We start from the raw sequence: 20,120 nt of genomic DNA on the forward strand, positions 1-20,120 counted from the left end.
GTTATCCTTGAGATCCTTACTTTTCTGGCCACCCATATGAAGGCATCAAGCGCTTTTTGCGAAGTTGTAATGTCAGATTCAGGGAGAACCAAAGAAAGTGCTTGAGAAAGTTAGACCAGTCTAGGCAATATTCTGTTTGATTACTGCCATTCTTCCTAGTAGTGAGAGGAACAGATTGCACCACTTGTGAAGGTCAGTGGTGATAGCTTTGAACGGGCACGGGTAGTTAGCCTCATACAATAAGCAATCTTTTTTTGTTATGAAAATTTCCTGATATTTAATTTTTTTGTCGGACAACTTCCAGGGCCTTACTACCAGAATTCTACATCAGATCATAATCCTCTGTTACTGAATCTTGCAATACTTGGCAAGGGACAGCCCTGTCAGTCTTTTTCATTGGACAGGAAACTATTACTCAACAAGTCTTTTGTTAGCCATATACGACACTGGCTGAATCAATTTTTTGCTATTAATCGGAACTCTGCCGCCCTTACAGTAGTCTTGAATGCCTTGAAAGCAGGGCTCCAGGGGTAAATCCTCAGTTTTGATTTATATATTCAGAAACAGCAAAGGGAGTTAATTCAAAGTCTGTACGCGGATCTCCAGAAGGCAGAGCAGAATCTCATACAATCTCTTCAAGGGAATCAAGACATTACTCAGGCGCAAACTGATGTTGCTCACTGTAAGGCCAGGATAAACGTGCACTGGTCTAAGGATAATGCTAATAAATATTATCTCTTTAAAACGCAATGTTATGAATTTGGGGAAGCATCTGGTAAATGTTTGGCAAAAAATATTAGGAGTATGGAGGCCAAGTGATCTTTACTGCTATTGAAAACTCTGCTTGGAGGCTGGTTGAAACTCCGGCTTAGGTTCTTAAAGTATTCAGGGCATTCTATGAAGATCTGTATACTGGGACACAGAATGGGAATCTGAGGCATGAGTCTTACTTTAACGACTTAATAATAATATTGATAAAAGACATTTATAAAGCACGCAGCTACCCCAAATGGGGTGTCCCGGTGCTTATGCAGGGAGTACCCTAGGTAGAGGAGAGTACATATCTAGTCTTTACGACTGAAGAGCCAAGTCTTCAAGGCCTTTCTGAATTCCTGTTCGGACTGCATCATAAAAGGATTCTCAGCCTAGAAGACAGGGAACAACTGGAGGAGCCCTTTACATTAGAAGAGCTTGTGGAGGCTGTTAGGTCTTTAACAGCAGAAAAAGCTCTAGAATTTTATAAAACTTTTTTTACCAGAGCTAAAATCAGACATGATCACAACCTTTCTGGATGCACAAAAAGTGCAAGCCCAAGCATCCTGGGATTCTGCCAATATAATAATTTTTAAAAAGGACAAATCTCCTATATTACCCGGGTCATATAGACCGATCTCGCAATTAAACTGCGACAGGAAAATGTATGCAAAGATCTTGGCCACGCGATTAGCTTCTTAGTTTCTGTCGATCAGCATGGTTTTATACAAGGAAAAGGCACGGTCATTCACATCAACAGGGTGGTCAGCCTGCTGGATTTGGCTAATGTTCATCAAGTTCCTAGATGCCGAAAAGGTGTTTGAGCATGTCTCCTGGGAATTTTTATGGGCAACCATGCGCTGGCAAGGTTTTGGACCCGGCTTCATTAGTGCAATCAGACCCATGTATAGATCTCCTGTGGCTTCAATCAATCAATCAATCATAACACTTGTATAGCGCGCTACTCACCCGGAAGGGTCTCAAGGCGCTTGGGGGAGGGGGGGCCGCTACTGCTCGAACAGCCAGGTCTTGAGTTGTCTCCTGAAGGCGAGGTGATCCTGGGTCAGTCGAAGGTGGATGGGGAGGGAGTTCCATGTCTTGGCCGCCAGGTAGGAGAAGGATCTGCCTCCGGCGGTGGCTCTTCGGATGCGTGGTACGGCGGCGAGGGCGAGGGTGAGGCTGGCGTACCGTAGCTGGCGGGTGGGCGTGTGGAAGGTCAGGCGGTCGTTGAGGTACTAGGGGCCCAAGTTGTGGAGAGACTTGTGTGCGTGGGTGAGGAGCCTGAACGTGATTCTCTTGTTGACGGGGAGCCAGTGCAGGTTCCTCAGGTGGCCGGAGATGTGGCTGCATCGAGGGATGTCCAGGATGAGTCGGGCGGAGGCGTTCTGGATGCGTTGAAGTCTTTTCTGTAGCTTGGCTGTGGTTCCGGCGTAGATGGTGTTTCCATAGTCCAGCCGGCTGGTGACGAGGGCCTGGGTGACCGTCTTCCTGGTTTTGATCAGGATCCATCGGAAGATCTTGCGGAGCATACGGAGGGTGTGAAAGCATGAAGAGGAGACGGCGTTGACTTGTCTGGTCATCGAGAGGGAGGAGTCCAGGAGGAAGCCCAGGTTGCGCGCATGGTCTGTCGGCTTTGGGGCGGTGCCCAGGGCTGGGGGCCACCAGGAGTCGTCCCAGGCGGAGGGTGATGGTCCAAGGATGAGGACTTCCGTCTTGTCTGAGTTCGCTTGATCGAGAATCTTATCAAGTTGTAATATCTAGAGGGACCAGACTAGGCTGTCCATGCTCTCCTTTGCTATTTTCCTTATATATTAATCCATTTATGAACCTGCTGGATAACAGCCAAAATATTAAGCCGCTGCAACTTGGACTGGAACAGTTTAAAGTCCTAGCTTACGCCCATGACGGTGCACAGACAAAATATCGACTCCAAAATATCGACTGGACATAATATCGAGTTTTAAATATAGACTGGACAAAATATCGACTGGACATAATATCGACTACAAAAATATCGTTTTTCAGGTAAGTGAAGTAATATCGACTGTATAAAATATAGGTAGCAAAAATATCGAATTTTTAATAATATATAATATTTTATAGTGTATTTTTATGTAATAATATGTGTGAAAAGTGTGTATTAATGTTATAAAATATTTTATTAAATGAATTTTGTTTTTATAATAATTGCGTAATGTAATTCTGTAGCGGGTTGTGGGTTTATAGGGGAATAGGGTGGGAAGTAATTTAATAATAATTAATTAATTAATATATGTTTGTAAATATTTGTAATTAATAATTAATTGATAATTAATTAATAATAATTAGTTAAATAATTAATATAATTTTGTACATCTTTTGTATTAGTAATTAATTGGTAATTAATTAATTGTAATTAGTTAATTACATTAATTAGAGTACATTTTAATATATATAATTTTGTGTTATTGTTAAGTAATTAATTGGGAAAAAATAATATTAATTATTAAAATAATTACAGCTAATGTGCTAATATATTTACTTTATTGTTATTGTTAATTAATAATTATTTGGTAATTAAATAATATTGATAAATTTTGGGTAAAGGAGTATTTTTAGGGTTCAGGGTCAGTTTTCAGTTTTTGGGTAAAGGGGCATTTTTAGGGTTTTGGGTCAGTTTTCAGTTTTAGGGTAAAGGGGTATTTTTAGGGTTCAGGGTCAGTTTTTAGTTTTTGGGTAAAGGGGCATTTTTAGGGTTCAGGGTCAGTTTTCAGTTTTTGGGTAAAGGGGTATTTTTAGGGTTCAGGGTCAGTTTTCAGTTTTTGGGTAAAGGGGCATTTTTAGGGTTCTGGGTCAGTTTTCAGTTTCTGGGTAAAGGGGCATTTTTAGGGTTCAGGGTCAGTTTTCAGTTTTAGGGTAAAGGGGTATTTTTAGGGTTCAGGGTCAGTTTTGGGTTTTTGGGTAAAGGTGTATTTTTAGGGTTCAGGGTCAGTTTTTAGTTTTTGGGTAAAGGGGTATTTTTAGGGTTCAGGGTCAGTTTTGGGTTTTTGGGTAAAGGGGTATATTTTAGGGTTCAGGGTCAGTTTTCAGTTTTTAAACGATATTTTTGCTAATCGATAATGTGACCGTCGATACTCTTTGGAGTGGGAATAGTATTTTTTACACTTCTGGTATTGTACGGTAATATAATAGTATCTTATTTAATTATATTATGTTACTATATATATATGTTTTAACAAATAAGATTGTAAAAAATTATTTTTATTATTTTCATTTATTATTTAATTATTATAATTTAATTTAAGTATTTTTAAGTATATTTTAGTAATTAAAATGTAATATTAATTTAATTTAACACTGTTTTTAATAAAGTCGATATTTTACATCTATATTATTGTAAACGATATTTTGTACTTACCTGTTTGTAGATACAAACTCGATATTTTGACTGTCGATATTTTGACCACGATATTTTGGCAAGTCGATATTTTGTCCCTCGATATTATTTCAGTGATCCGCCAATGACATAACCATTGTCTCCCCTTAACCAGCCTCAGCATTATTTGAGATTGAACAGCTAGCACTTTGGGCAAGAGTCCGGCTATAAATTAAATATAGGAAAGACGCAAATTATATGTACAAAAATGCTTCTTTGAAGGATCCTAGGGTTACAGCGGAGGCAATGTATCTTGGTGTTCGAATTAATGGATGTTTGGATAAAATGGTACTAGCCAGCTGGGATCCTATGCTTCGTAAAATGAAAAGTGAGTTAGATAGGATGGAATGCTTGCACCTTTCAATAGTGGGAAGATGCAATGTCTTAAAAATGAATTTTCTGCCAATGATACTTTAGTATTTTAGATCTGTGCCCTTGGAGCTCAGTAGAAGCAAAGTCCACAAATTACAGTCCACCTGCAGCAGCTTTATGTGGGCACAGGGCAAACCACGCCTGGCAATGCAGTTCATGAATCTACCCCGATTTCGTGGGGGCTGGGCGGTACAAAATTTTACGTTCTACTATTGGGCCTGTCTTCTCCAACATATGCGCATTCTACTCAAAGAATGTCTCTGAGGCACTGCCGATTTTCAAAATGTTACTGGGTCCGGAGGCTGAGAAAGGCTTTTTCCAACTTCTAGAACCTAGCTACTACAAGCAAACTCGATTTAAGGTAATTCAAGCTGCTTGTAAGGTATGGCAGCAGGTTCAGAGATGCTTGCAGATCAATAGGATCTGCCACTATACACCTACATCAGCAACACTATTATTATCATCTATTTTCTAGGATTACACTATGGTTAGGTGGAGACGACAGGGTATAATCACTTTGGGAGAACTTTTTCATAGCAGTGATGTTCTGCTCTACTCGCACATGGCGACGGAATATACTCTGTCTAAAACTGTTTTAGCCAATTGTTAGAGAACAGAAGAATTGTTAGCCAAATAATAATCTCATCAAGGCAGTTAGGGGGCACAGGAGGGTTGGTATTTTGTATCAATCCCGTCTTGAAACAACCTGATGATTTGGAGGTACAAGATCAAAAGTGGAACACTAAATTGTTTCAGGGAGGTGACATTCTATGAGACTCCATTGCTTTAGGTGAGAAGATTCTGATATCCTCCAATCTCAAAGCACAGCATTATAAGACTATCTTCATTTTATACTACACACATGCTAAAATTTCTCAATAGGGCGGGTCAAATGATGGTAAATGTACACGCTGTGGGGCTGATCAGGCAGACAGTCTTCACATGTTCCATACATGCCCAGAGCTGTGACAGTTCATTGGTGGGATAAAGGCCCTTTTGACTGAAATAATTGGGGCACAAACCTCTATAAATCTAACAGTCATGCTCTTGGGAGTTCTGGATGAGTCCACGATTAACCGCAAGATATATCAATCTAGGTGTTCCATTTTTATAGCAGTAGCTGTGGCTGGGCTAAACATAACCTCATTCTGGCGGTAGAAAGAACCTCAGTCATTTGAAATGAGGAGAGAAAAGCTATATGCCATATATCATTTTGAGCATAGTCTGTATGCACTTAAAGGGCCCTAAAAGCGTAGACTTGGTATAAAGATTTGGGGGGCATGGTAGATCATTTGGCACTTACCATAATATGAAACTCCCTTTGGTATTATTGAATATATAGATATCTACGTTTTTATTTAGCTTGCTTGTATGAATAATGTGATGCACGATTTGTTGGCATAAATGGTTGTAAACTATCCTAATGTATTTTCTCTGCACTATTTATATGCTTTTATCTCAAATATTCTATTTTGTATAAGTATGTTATCTATTGGCTTATCAAAAAAAAAGAACTACCAAAACAGTTACAAAGTCAAAAACACAACATAATAAAAATCTCACTCTAACTTATAAAAAGTGAGAAAAAGGCCATGAACGAAATGGTAAAAAAAAGTTTAAACCCAATAATCGGAATCAGAGATATGATTGTGTTTAAGTTATGAGTGAGGTACTTTAAAAAGGGTGACAAGTCACAATATTGAAAAAAAAGTATCGACAGGACAGAATATAAATTTTTTTATGTATAGAATGGACAGAATATCAAATTGCATAAATATAGTGGTGCAGAATATTGAAATTCATTTGGGAAATATCAATGTTTATAATATAGAAGTTAGTAATATCGACAGTCTTAATAAAGTTGTTAAAAATATCGATTTTTTGATAGTGTTTTAAGTGTTAGTGTATGTGTTAAAAGTATGTAATATTTGTGTAATGTCTGTTTGAATTTTTTTTAAGTAATTCATTTTATGTTATTTAATTTTTGCTTCATTTAATTCCGTATCGGGTTGTGGGTTTAGAGGGGGATAGGATGGAAAGTAATTTATTTTAGTAAATGAAATATAAATTTTTAGGAACTAATAATTATTTTGAATTTAATGTTGTGTTTTAGTTCTGTAGCAGGTTGTGGGTTTATCGGGAATAGGGTGGGAAGTAATTTAATTGTAATGAAGTAAATATGTATTTATATTCATTGATATTGATAATTAATGTATTGCTAATTAATTATTAATTGGTAATACATTTATTATTAATTGGTGATTCATTTTTATTGATTGTTTAATTAATTATTAATTGGTAATTAATTTGTATTGTTGGTAATTATTTTATATTAATTGATAATTATATTAATTGTACTGATTTATAATTCGGAGCGGGTTGTGAATTTATAGGGGAATAGGGTGGGAAGTATTTTAATTGTAATGTATTATTACTGAAATTATATTTGTGTATTGATAATTAATTTACTGTTAATTAAATATTAATTGGTAAAAAATATTACTTATTCCTTTTTTGTATTGAAAATTAATTTGTTAATTATTTATTAATAAGTAATTCTTTTTGTATACATAATATTTATTGGTATTCATAATTAATGAATTATTAAATATTTTGTCATTGGTAATTAAGTGTGATTATTTTTTTATTGGTATTGATAATTTCTTTTTTTTTAAATATTAAATCATTACTTTCCCCACTGTTGTACTCACTGGAGTGAGAATAGTAATTGTTACCCCTATGCTATCCAACACTTTCCCTACTGTTGCACTCTCTAGAGTGGGAATAGTAATTTTTACCCCTATGCTATCCAACACTTTCTCTACTGTTGCACTCACCAGAGTAGAAATAGTAATTTATACCCCTACGCTATCCAACACTTTCCCTGCTGTTGCACTTACTGGAGTGGGAATAGTAATTTTTACCCTCACACTATCCAACACTTTCCCTACTGTTGCACTCACTGGAGTGGGAATAGTAATTTTTACCCTCAATTTGTACCCTCACGCTATCCAATGCTTTCCCTACTGTTGCACTCACTGGAGTGGGAATAGTAATGTTTACCCCTATGCTATCCAACGCTTACCCTACTGTTGCACTCACTGGAGTGGGAATACTAATTTTTACCCTCCCGCTATCCAACGCTTTCCGTACTGTTGCACTCACTGGAGTGGGAATAGTAATTTTTACACCTACGCGATCCAACGCTTTCCCTACTGTTACAATCACTGGAGTGGGAATAGTTATACTTACCCCTACACTATCCAACACTTTCCCTACTGTTGCACTCACTCTAGTGGGAAAAGTAAATTTTACCCTTCCGCTATTCTACACCAAAAATATTGAATATTTTAATATTATCAAGTTAATATATATATATATATATATATATATGTATTCAAAAATAAAAATGCATGTTTATTTTTTTTTAAGTACATTAATTATTAAGTATTTTTAAGTATATTTACTTAATTATATTTATTATTTAATTAATTTTACAATACTTTTAAGACATTTAAAACATTTAATATTTTAACAAACTATAGTATTTACAACGATATTTTGGATTCGCTATTTTTGCACGTACCTGTTTGTAGATAGGATTTCGATATTCTGGTAGTCAATATTTTGTCATCAATATTTTTGTACGTCGATATTTAGCTCCTCGATATTCTGTCAGTGATTCATTAAAAAGAAGTGAAACAGCAATGAGGAGTGCTGCTCGCCAGTGAAAGGGACCTAGGTGTGGTTTCCGCTGACCACAAAGGAGGAGAGTTAGATACACCCAGCAGGTTCTTACTGGTCTGAGATTTTACCTTGGGATTTTGTTTCTAAAATGGAAGTCCAAATTTATCCAGGGGGAGGCTACAGGCTGTTTCTGCTGAAGTCCTCTTGAAGCTGGATAGCCACTCTATAAGGTCTCACTGATGCTGGTGGATTTAGCAAGAAAAGCTCCAAGTGCATACATTTAAATTACACAGCAATTAAAGTCCTTGTATGGACAAGATACTTTTTGTACCTATGCCTGGCCAAATTTTCAACCTTCACACCAAAGGCCTGATTTATAAGTTGGCTGAAAAGATTACTCCACCTCAATGGTAATGTAGTATCCTTCTCTTCAAATTAATGGTCTGCCCAGCAGATTTAAAAGTAGGCAGACCTTTGGTGTAATAAAGACAAACTATTTTGTCTCTGCCATGGTTAGACCCCACCGACGGCTGGGCAAAGTAAGACCTGTATGTCTACCCAACCAATTTAGATGGGTGGGCACACTGGCCAGTTTTCACTACCCATCACCTCCAGGAAAACTTATCCAGGGGAGGCTACAGGCTGTTTTTTCTGAAGTCCTCTTGAAGCTGGAAAGCCACTCTATAAGGTCTCACTGATGCTGGTGGATTTAGCAAGAAAAGCTCCAAGTGCATACATTTAAATTACACAGTTAGCAAAGTCCTTGTATGGTCAAGATACCTTTTGTACCTATGCCTGGCCAAATTTTCAACCTTCACAGCAAAGGCCTGATTTATAAGTTGGCTGAAAAGATTACTCCACCTCAATGGTGATGTAGTATCCTTCCCTTCAAATTAATGGTCTGCCCAGCAGATTTAAAAGTAGGCAGACCTTTGGTGTAACAAAGACAAACTATTCTGTCTCTGCCATGGTTAGACCCCACTGACGGCTGGGCAAAGTAAGACCTGTATGTCTACCCAACCAATTTAGATGGGTGGACACACTGGCCAGTTTTCACTACCCATCACCTCCAGGAAAACGCAGGCAGTAAGGAGCAGGAAAAACTGCAAAATTCCTACATGTTATGGGAGATAACTCCCATGGTTTTGTCATGAGGGATACCTCTCATTGCAAGTGGGGCATTGTTTTCTTCTTTTTTTTTTTAAATCCTGTTTTCGGATTTTGATTTTGATTTTTTTTTTTTTTTTACTTTGCCGTCATGTTTGAAGATTACAATGTATTGATAGGAACCTCCTTGACAGCAGTTCCTCTGAATACTTTAACTGTCCGTACGCCACTGGACACTTATAGCTTTGGCAGTCGGGACCTCCACCAGGGAGATGGAGTAATAACCTCTATCGACCTAGTGGAGGACGGCCCATCTGTCCATAAATAAATTGACCTCTTAGCTTGTTTTAAAGCTCCACATCCTTCAGCAGGGAAAGCACGATGATATATCCATCATAGTATTTAAATCAGGCACCTTTGCCACAAAGTCATAGTGACGCTACCATATGCTATGGCCTTAGGGGATATTTAAATATGCCAATGAGGGACTAGTCAATTTTGACATGTTTTAGGGGTTAGAGTACATAAGCTGGACACTGGACAGCTATACCCTAGTGTGCACATGTAAAAACAAGCAATACAATTCAGTAAATAATGACGGTGGCCAGGCCAAAAGGGGCATTTTGTCACACACGGAGAAAGAGAGCCATCTTTTTCACCTTTTCCTCAGAAATGTGGGAAAGGTTCTCACAACTTGCATTGGGACTGTTGAAAATAATATTTGTAGATCAAACACTTGTTTCACTGTTTTTAAGCAGCTTTTTTATGATGTTTACAGTTTTTTGCCTTGAAGATATGTTTCATTCCTTAGTGTGGGGAAGGGGTGTTTTTGTATAAGAATCTGTGAAGTTACAAAGGTTTTTTTGTTGCAAATTTCCCATAATTCACATGAAAACTATGTTTACTACTCCGTTCATGAGATATTCTGGCTATGGATTTCACACTATATCCCAAACATTTGCTCCTCTTTTTAGTTGCTGAAGAGAAAACTATTGGCAACATCCATCCAGGTATTGTAAGGAAAATGGCTTAAGAGGTTACTAGCAAGAAGAGGTGGCATTAATTTTCAGCTCTTCCTTGCAAGCAGGGACCATATTGATAGTTTATTATGAACAAAACGATCATTTTGTCGGAAACTGAACCGCCTGACAAGGAGTTGGCAGTCCAGCTTCCCAAATTACGATGCAACTGCTTTCACTGCTGTCGGAAATTGTATTTCTCCTGTTGTGACTTGTGCTACCAACAAAAGCCGCAATAGGAATAAGACACTTTTTATACATCCATGCACCGCGTGACAGGCACCTGCACCATGTGACAGGCACCATACGGTGCCTGTCACGCTATACATGGGTGTCGTGCCCCCAGGGCCCTTGGCAGAGAGCCACGGTGGACAGGGGCGTTCTTAAGGGCCCCAAAATACCCTTTCCAACAGCCTTTTCATGGTGGAAGAACAGACATGAAAAGGCCGTCAGAAAGGCGTATCGTAATCCCCATGACTGTGCCAAAACAGGTACAGCCTCCATTTTGGGGATGACCATACACATACCGTCTCGATCGGCTCCTTGAACCTGTCAGAGAGAGAGCGGATTCCCCCAGCAGGCATCTTTCGGGCCTCCTGTATTATAATAAGGTGGTCGGTCTGATGCTACAGATGTCGGGCGGACCGTCACCGACGAGCTGCTGGATGGACTTCCGCCTGATATCGTAATAAGGCTCTATGTGAGAACAAACATGTGGGGAAAATAGCAAATTCTATTAACAAAGAGTATGCAAATAAATGTGAGCTCTTTGAGATTTTTCTTGCATTATAACAACTTTGAATGGACCCAATTCTTACCACGAATGTGTTCCATTGTATTGAGGGCTTGTCTTTCTTCTTTAGGTTCCATTGAATTACCTTGGGCCAATCTTTTAGGCAACACATATTACCTTTTGGAACAGTATTTCTCTAGCAATAAACATGGCCACTACCACCAACGTGTTCCGTTCGCACCAGCCATCATCCATTGAGAATCCCACATTATCAGATTTTTTCTTTACAGATGTAATATAAAAACAATGTTCAGATAGAAAGAAAAAATCCAACTAATAATTTCCCTTCCATATATCAATTGTCCTTTGAGCAGTCCTTTTACTGTGTGCTTAAGACATTTCTTCTGTGCAGGATAGTTTTGGATCAGTCTTGAAAAGATGAACTTACTGAAGCATGAATTGCTGTACCGTTTATTGACAGTAATTTTGACGTTGTTCTCTTTTTTTATTTAAAGAAATTAAATTTGATTAAAATGAATTTGAGGCATTTTATCTTCAGACTACATTTCTAATATTAATTGAGTGGGTCTATGTCATAAGTTCCTTTGAGTCCCTGCATATGTTTCATTCATCAACATTATTTTAAAAGTTCGTTTTGAATGTTCAAAATAAACCATCTTCACACTTAAATTTACTTTTTAGCACTTTAGAGGTTGATCCACAACATTGACACTTTCTTGACATATTTCTCTTTTTTCATTCTTCATTTCTTAGCACCTTCTACGACAACATTTCCAGTCTTTGCCACCCCTAGAAATCGTACTATTGAAGTGGAGCTTGGTAAGTACATATATTCATAGAATCAAAAAAACATATCTGATTTTACACTATGCCTTCAACAAATCATTGCTTCCATAACGGGTAATCTTTTTTATTGATATATTTTAATAGTTGAAATTAAAATAAACTTGATTTGTTTTTTGTGTGCATTTAAATGAACATTACGATGTATTGTAGTTTTTACACGCCTACATATTACACTCATGTTTTGGTAGGGGATGGTTGTGCCTAACATTTTTGGTTGCCTCTTTGGTGTCCTCTACATACTCCTCAGTGGTCTAATTATCGATGCTCTGTTAAATCCCATGTTAAGTTCATGCCTCCTGGACGAATTGATATCAGTTTCATCAGTAGCTTCCAAAGTTAACACAAAGTACGAATGGGACCCTTATGTTCCCCTAAAAAATGAAAATGGTCCAGGGTAATTGGTAATTCCACATCTAATTCTCAGGGTAAATCATTTTCTAAAAATCTTTTTTCAGTTGGGATGCCTGTTAGAAGCAGATGAAATCTATGGCAGAAAAACACAAGAGGTAGGATTCACAAAGGTAACTTACACTTTTGTGTATGTTTACACTTGTGCATAGGTTTACTACTTTACAGTATTCACAAACTGCACTTTTGTAGTATCTTACAGGTTTATACTAAATCAAACATATGTACTATTTATATATAGAAATATAGTTTAGCATGAATGTGTATTTATTTATATATTTAACTATTTTAAATAATTTAATTTAATTTTACAATATTTCCTTTGGGGTTTTATTTCAAGTGACTACTTTATTAATTTCTATGAGAGGGTGTTGATGTATCAGTGGTTGGCCATGTGTAGTGTTGGGCTTACTACAAAAGTGTACCTTATTACAAAATTGCAGTTTGTGAATACTGAAAAGTAGAAAAAAGTGTAAACTTACTCAAAAGTGCAGTGCATCAGGCCCAAGGTTTACATTAAATATTTGGACTGTGGGGGGGCGTGGCTTGCAGCCACAGAAGATGGCCGCACGTTAGGTGAGCTGCGCTAGCAGTCGGCTTCTACTCACCCAAATCCAGCAGAATCCTGAGCATCCAAGACAGCCAACGCCGTCTGAAGACGTAGGGTGACGGTGGGACTTGTCAGAGCCCTGAGGCGACCCCCCCGGAGCTCCCCAACGCTTGTCTCTGGAGGTCTGATTCGTTAAGCCGAACTCGGCAAAATGGAACCCGCCAACTGAGAGGTTGGCAGGAGCAGGGCCTGAGACCCAAGGAGGCTGCGAGGTGTGCAGGAGGCATCTCCAGTCGGCCTCCACTTCCGCTAGTTTCCGGATTTAGGGCACCGACGGACAGAGCGGGGCCTCATACTCCCGAGCGGTCGCCGGGTGAGGTGAGGACATCACCCACATAAAGCTGGGAAGAAGACGCATATCTTCCCTCTCAGTGGACACTTAAGTATCTAAGTATCTACGTTTATGATATAGATGTATCTCTCTAGTAGCACACTCTTGTTACTTGTTATGCAATATACTATATGGGGTTGCAGTAGCTATTTTAATTTAAGGTCCTGAAGAAAGCCGGGCTAAATGTCCATCAGGCTGAAACATGTCGACCGTACTGCACAGCGCCATAAGATAACTCTACTACTTGGCGTGTTTTTAATCATTGACACTTAGACTCTTGTCCAAACGCTATCTGGAGTAGCCATTTTTTAATTCACTATCACTATCCAAGCACTGCACCTTTTGAATTCATACCACTCTAGGATGTACATTATCAGCACACTTTTGACGTCTTCCCCGGACCGGCACTTTACGGTCGGATTCGGTATGGTATGATCAGCAATTTCCACGTGATGTAATACTCCACCTGAGGGGGGTCTGATGGAAATCGCTTTAGCCTTCTGTTATTAACAGTCGCTGTTTTCAACCACTTGTTTGACGCATCCACCTATTTTGTTTCACAGTGGCTGTGGTAGTTACACACCATTTCTTGACCTGGTCTGCTCTTGTGTGTTTTGCATCTCCAGTCGGCCCCCACGTGTGCTGATGGTGGAAGTACAGGTGGAGAGGGGAGCCGCGGATCGAGTGCTTCCTGTAGCTCCGCGATCATCTATACACCAGGCCGAAGACAAAAGGCGGCCGGAGAGGTGTGTTCCGAGGATTGTCCTCGCCTGTGTGGCTTCCGGGTGGCGGGCTCCCCCCCGGTAAGGATTTCAAGTCGGGAGTGGAGGTGAACAGGTGTTTTCTTTGGCGGCCGGCAGGCGGGACCGGAAAGGTCTGAATCTGATGCACAATGGGCCAAGACTGAAGTGGGCCGCTGGTGTCTGCCGTGCACCCGGTAGCGGGTGCTCTGCAGATTGGCAAGGAAGGCGGGGCAAACCGTGGAAGCACTGCATCTCGCCTCACGGGACCACGCATAGCCTGTACCCTGTGAGGCTAAGTGTAGGGGCAGGGGTCCGAGAGTGAGACAGCGTAGTCCCAGTCCGGTGGCCAAAGTGTGCCCCTTGGGAGAACCCCGACAAGGGCATTTCATCGTGTCTGTGCAGTGACAGGGGCGCAAAGTGCTTGGAGAGGCAGTGCTGACCAACAAAGGAGCCAAAAAGGTCAGAACCGAGCGGCTAAAACAGACACTCAACCTTTCTCCTGCCAGTGGTGGACACGACCCACTGGAGAAAGGGGCCCGGAGACAGAGTCACAGGCACTCCTCACACCAGAAGAGAGAGGCCTGCCCTTCCAGATATGGGGTACACCAGGCCGCTGGGACAAGGTCAGTCGAACCACATTGACAAGTACACAGTGGCCATGGGGAGGGATGATGAACATCCGGGTGGTAGCCAACAGGGATAGCTGGTCAACAATGACCCAGACCCGTCGCTCAGGGACATCATGGGGCCTTCAGGGAGTTACGATGCAACCTGGAACCCAAACTGGACTCAGTGACTGAAGAGGCCAACCTTCTACGTGCCGACGTACGGAAGACGTCCGAGAAGGTGGCTGTGGCGGAGACAGGGATTGGTAGTCTCCAATCCAAAATGAAGGGACTGGAAGAGCAAGTAGCCGCCCTAACGAAGAACCAAATGGATATCTATGCCCGGCTGGAGGACCAGGATAGACGGCCTAGGTGGAACAACATTCGCATAGTGGGGGTCCCAGAAGGTCTGGAGGGGCTGTCCACGGACTGGTTTGTAGAGGACTTGATTCTCAACCATCTGAAGCCGAAGCATCTGTCCAATTTCTTCTTGGTCGAAAGAGCCCATCACGCATTGGGGGGGGAAACCCAAGCCAGGGGCCCCTCCACGTACTTACGTGGCTTAAGGTCGCGGGCGTGCACCAGCGCTGTCGATGAGGTTTTAATCTTCATTTCAGCTGACTACTAGCTGATTGTTTTTAAACAATTTATTTTTGTTTTACTTTGTGTTGTGTTATTCTGCGCCCGCTCCACTCATTGACTAGGCAACTTACTTACCTCATCCTCTTCGCTCTCGACCCCGGTCCGCCCCGGCAGTGTGCCGTTTGCACGGAGGGTCCCTGCACGAGCGCCACTTCCGTTTCTGCACCACTTCCGCCCTGCCTCTCCACCGTGCAGGTGAGCGGTCTAGTGGTTCACGTCTCTCAGTATAAATGGCGACCTGGAGGAAGCGCAGCGGACGAGCGCAGCGGGAGCGCCGACTTCGCGCATAAGTCAAGCCCATCTGCGCCCGTCCGCGGCCGACCGAGGCCTGGGGCCATGCATGCTGCCCGTCGCATAACTTATTCCTCACATGAACTCCGTTCCTTACATCCCTGCGCCCCCCTTGCTCCTCACATAGTTGCTATCGCCCAGAAATATGGCATACTGTCTTCCCTTCCTTCTAACATCCCCCAGGCTCCCTTCCCTGTTACCTCCTCCCTTAACTATGCCGCTCCCACATCTACCAGGACCAGCTCCTCTGGTACTCGTCCTATTTCAATAGTTTATCTTAACACCCGCTCCCTCCCGAAACACCAACTTGATGTATTTCAACTCCTGGATGGTGGCAATATTGACATCTTGCTCCTCGCAGAAACCTGGCTCCATGCGGACTCTTGTCCCGATATTCTGGCCGCTATCCTTTCGGGTTACTATATCCTTCATTCTAACAGGATTTTGGGTAGACCTGGCGGTGGAGTTGCTGCCATCATCCGTTCCAATCTCCAATTCACTTCCCTAACTACCACTCCTTTATTAAACTCTGACATTCTTACGCTGAAACTCACTTCTCCTAAACACTCTTTCATTTGTATTTTAGTGTACCGCCCCCCCGTTAATATGCCCTCCTTCCCATCCCTGTTTGGTGATTTCATCTCTCAGATGGCCATTAATTCCGCCAGGGTCTAGATCATTGGCGATTTCAACTACTGGCCACTAGACCCCCATGAATCCACTTCTTCACTTGAATTCACCGGCCTGTTACTCGGTCTTAATTTCTCACAACATATCTCTGTTGCAACCCATAATAAGGGCCATATCTTGGACCAAATATGGACTACCAACCTTGATATTTCCCCCCCCTTGGTTTATCCCTGTTCCTGGTCCGATCATTTCTTTATTTCTTTCTCTCTAAAACTTTCAGTACCTACCCGCCCCCCTTTAGCTTCCAATTTTTCGGTACGTAATTGGAAGCATGCTGACATCTCCCTCTTTCATTCGACCCTTGCCTCCACACTCCCCCCTGACCACTCTGATCTGAATTCTCAAACAGCCACATTGGACCAATGGCTGTCCCAAGCCAGCGACTTGGTCGCCCCTGTTAAAACCATTAAATCTAAACGCCTACACGATGCCCAGCGTTGGTTTACTGACCAACTGAAGGCTGATAAACTTCTTCTCAGACAGGCTGAGCGCCGTTGGAGGCGAAATTATGATCCCTTATTAAAATCCATTTACACTGATCTGTTAAAATCCTACAAAAATTCTATTATTGTCGCCAAATCCTCCCATTATTCCCAGAAAGTCATTAGCTCTGCATCTAAAACAGAGGAAATCTTCTCCATCGTGGCTGAACTTTCCCTACCTGATCGTGTTACGCCTCAGCCTCAACCCTCGCAGGCTTTGTGCGATTCCCTAAACTCATTCTTTATCGACAAAATCTCCACGATTAAAAATAACATCCCCCCCACCACCTTGTCCCAGGTTAGTGTCCTCCCTTCTCCGAATCCTCATTCCCTGCTTGAATTTCCCCCTATATCCCTGGATATTTTTCTTTCGTTACTTCAGGCTGTCAGCTTAGGCTCCCCCAACGACTGCTGCCCTCACCAAATCCTAAGAGATGCTTTTATGGCCTGTCCCGGCCCTCCTCTTGACCTTCTAAATCGTTCACTCTCTACAGGCTCTGTCCCCGATGCTTTCAAAAGAGCTGTGGTAGTACCAATTTTAAAAAAACCCGGTTCTGATCCTGCGGTCCTAGGTAACTACCGACCCATCTCCCTCCTCCCCTATCTGGGGAAGGTCTTGGAGACTTATGTCACTCGCTGCCTGAGTACCTTCATCGAGGAAACTCACTTCCTTGACGATCAACAGGCAGGTTTTAGACCGGCCCACTCTACGGAGGCAGTGGTGGTGGCGGTTATGGATGCCCTGAGGTGGGGGGCTGACAAGAACTTGGCCCAGGCCCTGGTGCTATTAGATCTCTCGGCTGCTTTTGACACGGTCGACCATGACATTTTGGTCGGCCGTGTCAGAAAAGCGGGCATCTCGGGCCCGGCCCTGTCTTGGATTGTATCCTTCCTCCAACGCCGCTCCCAATCGGTACAACTGTCCACCTTCTCTGCTCCTCAAATCTCACTTTCCTGTGGTGTTCCCCAGGGTTCCGCTCTGTCCCCTCTTTTGTTTAATCTTTATATGCAGCCCCTCCTAGCTTCTTTTCGTCACTCCTCTGTTACCATCTTTAACTACGCAGATGATCTATTCTATTCTATTCTATAGTTTTGGTAGAGCGCAAACAGCTGCCTCAGCAATGAGGCGTCCCGGCGCTAAGAACCAAGACCTAGGCCTGGGCGGAAGGGAAGGGAGTTATGGGAATAGGTACGTTTTTATTGCCTTCCGGAACGCTGATAGGCTTTCTATGGTGCGAATATGTTGCGGCAGATCGTTCCAAAGTTTGGCTCCAAGAAACCTAAAGGAGCGGCCGCCCATGCGGCAAAGTTTTATGCGTGGGACGCATAGTAGGTTTTGGTTGGAAGATCGCAGGTTACGTAACGGCACATAGGGGGTAAGAAGAGGTCGAAGCAGTGGAGGGGTATCGAGTTTCATATTTTGAAGGTCATGATGAGGGTCTTAAATTTGATTCTGGAGTCGACGGGTAGCCAGTGTAGTTTTTGGATGGTCGCTCTAGCTGAACATCTGCGGGGGAGGCCGACTAGAGTTCTAGCCGCGGAATTTTGCACACGTTGGAGTCGTGACACCTCACTTTTGTTAGCGCCAAGAAGGAGTACATTGGCGTAGTCAAGACGCGAGAGAATGGTGGCTTGAATAATAAGTTGGCGAGTTTTGGCATTGAAGAAGCCTAGTATGTGGCTAAGACTCCTCAGCAGGCCGATGCAAGTGCCAGCCACTTTTTTAGTGTGGGCCTGAAAGTTAAGTGAGGCATCCATCCAAACTCCTAGATTTTTCACTAGGGATTTGGGAGATGGGGTGGTGCCTAGGGAGGCCGGCCACCAATGCTCATTCCATAGGCAGGTGTTTTTGCCAAGAAGTAGCACCTCTGTTTTACCAGCATTGAGCTGTAGACAGTTTGTTGTCATCCATTGGGCAAGCGCGGATAGACCGTTTTTAAAACTGGAGGATGCAATGGAAGGACCGTCTGTAAGAGCGATGGCCAGCTGTGTATCGTCGGCGTACGATACTAATGTCAGGCCCCACTCTTTGGCCAACGCCGCCAGGGGCTGAACGTAAAGATTAAAAAGGGATGGGCTCAACGCAGAGCCCTGCGGAACTCCCTGTGCAATGGGGTGGGATTTGGATAGAAAAGGGGGGGCAGAGACCCGAAAGGATCTTTCTTTGAGAAAGGATTGGAACTAAGCGTGGGCGGAAAATCCGTTCCGCTCGCGGATTTTGCGGATTTTCGGGAAATCCGCAATCCGCGAGATTTGCGGATTTCCCGCAAAATCCGCAAATTCGCACGCAGCGGATTTTTTGGGCGGCGCGCGGCGTTGGTGATACAATTTTTGCGGCGCGCGGCGTTTATCATCGTTTGCCGAGTTGTTTTTTTCGATAGTTTGCGAGTGCTGCGCCATTTTGGATCTTGCTGTGTGATCCCGCGGGAATTGGCGAGCGCGATTACGTCATCGCGGCTTGCCAGCGATAGTTTGTCAACGCGAGTACGACGAGATCACGTCTCGCGGTACTTCGCAATTGCGAGATTTGAGATGCGGCGCGCGAAAATATAAATTTGCAATTCTGCACAAGAAATCCACCAGCAAGCAGCATAAACCTTCTAGAAATGATGATTTTTATGTGAATAACTCCTTAGTTTGACATTTGCCTGCACTTTTTTAGCGAGGAGTCCATTTTGGGGAGGGGGGCAGGGGGGTGGGAGGAAGGAAGTGCCCCATAGTCTTCAACTTCCTGTTCCTGTTCAGCAGGCTCCTCCCAGTGCTTTGTCCATCTCCTGGTCACTTTTCATTCGGATGTGGACCTGGAAGGATTACCTTTTGTGGATGCTGCTGGATCTTTGGATTTGAGGCCTTTTTGACTTTCTTTGGATCACTGTTGGATTAGAAATTTTACAAGTAAGTTTGTTTGGGGCATTACAGTTGCTGCAACTAAAATTTTGGGATTTTCGATTTTTGGGCTGTTTTGGGGCCTTTTCCCAGGGGTACTCAGTGGTGGGTGGACTGATTCTTTCTGTGGGTTGTCTTGAATTTAAACATCATGGAGGCCATAGATGAATTGGGATTGTGCTGATTTTTCTGTGTTTTTCGATTTTTTTTTTTTGTAAAATTTTGTGTTTTTCGATTTTTGACCTGTTGTTGGGGCCTTGACCAGGGGTAGTGAGTGGTGCATGGGGCCTAGTCTTTCTGTGGGCTGTCTTGAATTTAAACATCATGGATGGAATGGGATTGTGCTGATTTTGCAGTGTTTTTCGATTTTTGGGGGTGTTCATGGGGAGGGACATGCCATGTGGCTGGTGGCCATTTTGAGTGCAGCTACAGGCACTGGCCATGTGCTGGCAGGCAAGTGGCCATTTTGAATGCAGGCT

General features: G+C 42.4%; 1 protein-coding gene across 1 annotated transcript in view; it reads left to right on the forward strand.

Annotated features, from left to right (window-relative positions):
• IL1RL1 (interleukin 1 receptor like 1) overlaps window positions 1-20,120 on the forward strand; it is a 370,274-nt gene that overhangs the window by 218,529 nt on the left and 131,625 nt on the right. The window contains exon 5 of the mRNA XM_086933380.1: window positions 11,861-11,926. Coding sequence (XP_086789506.1) covers window positions 11,861-11,926 — 66 coding nt within the window. The remainder of the gene's footprint in view (window positions 1-11,860; window positions 11,927-20,120) is intronic.

Source organism: Lissotriton vulgaris, chromosome 8, assembly GCF_964263255.1.
Source record: "Lissotriton vulgaris chromosome 8, aLisVul1.2, whole genome shotgun sequence".
In the NCBI taxonomy this organism is placed as follows: Eukaryota; Metazoa; Chordata; class Amphibia; order Caudata; family Salamandridae; genus Lissotriton; species Lissotriton vulgaris.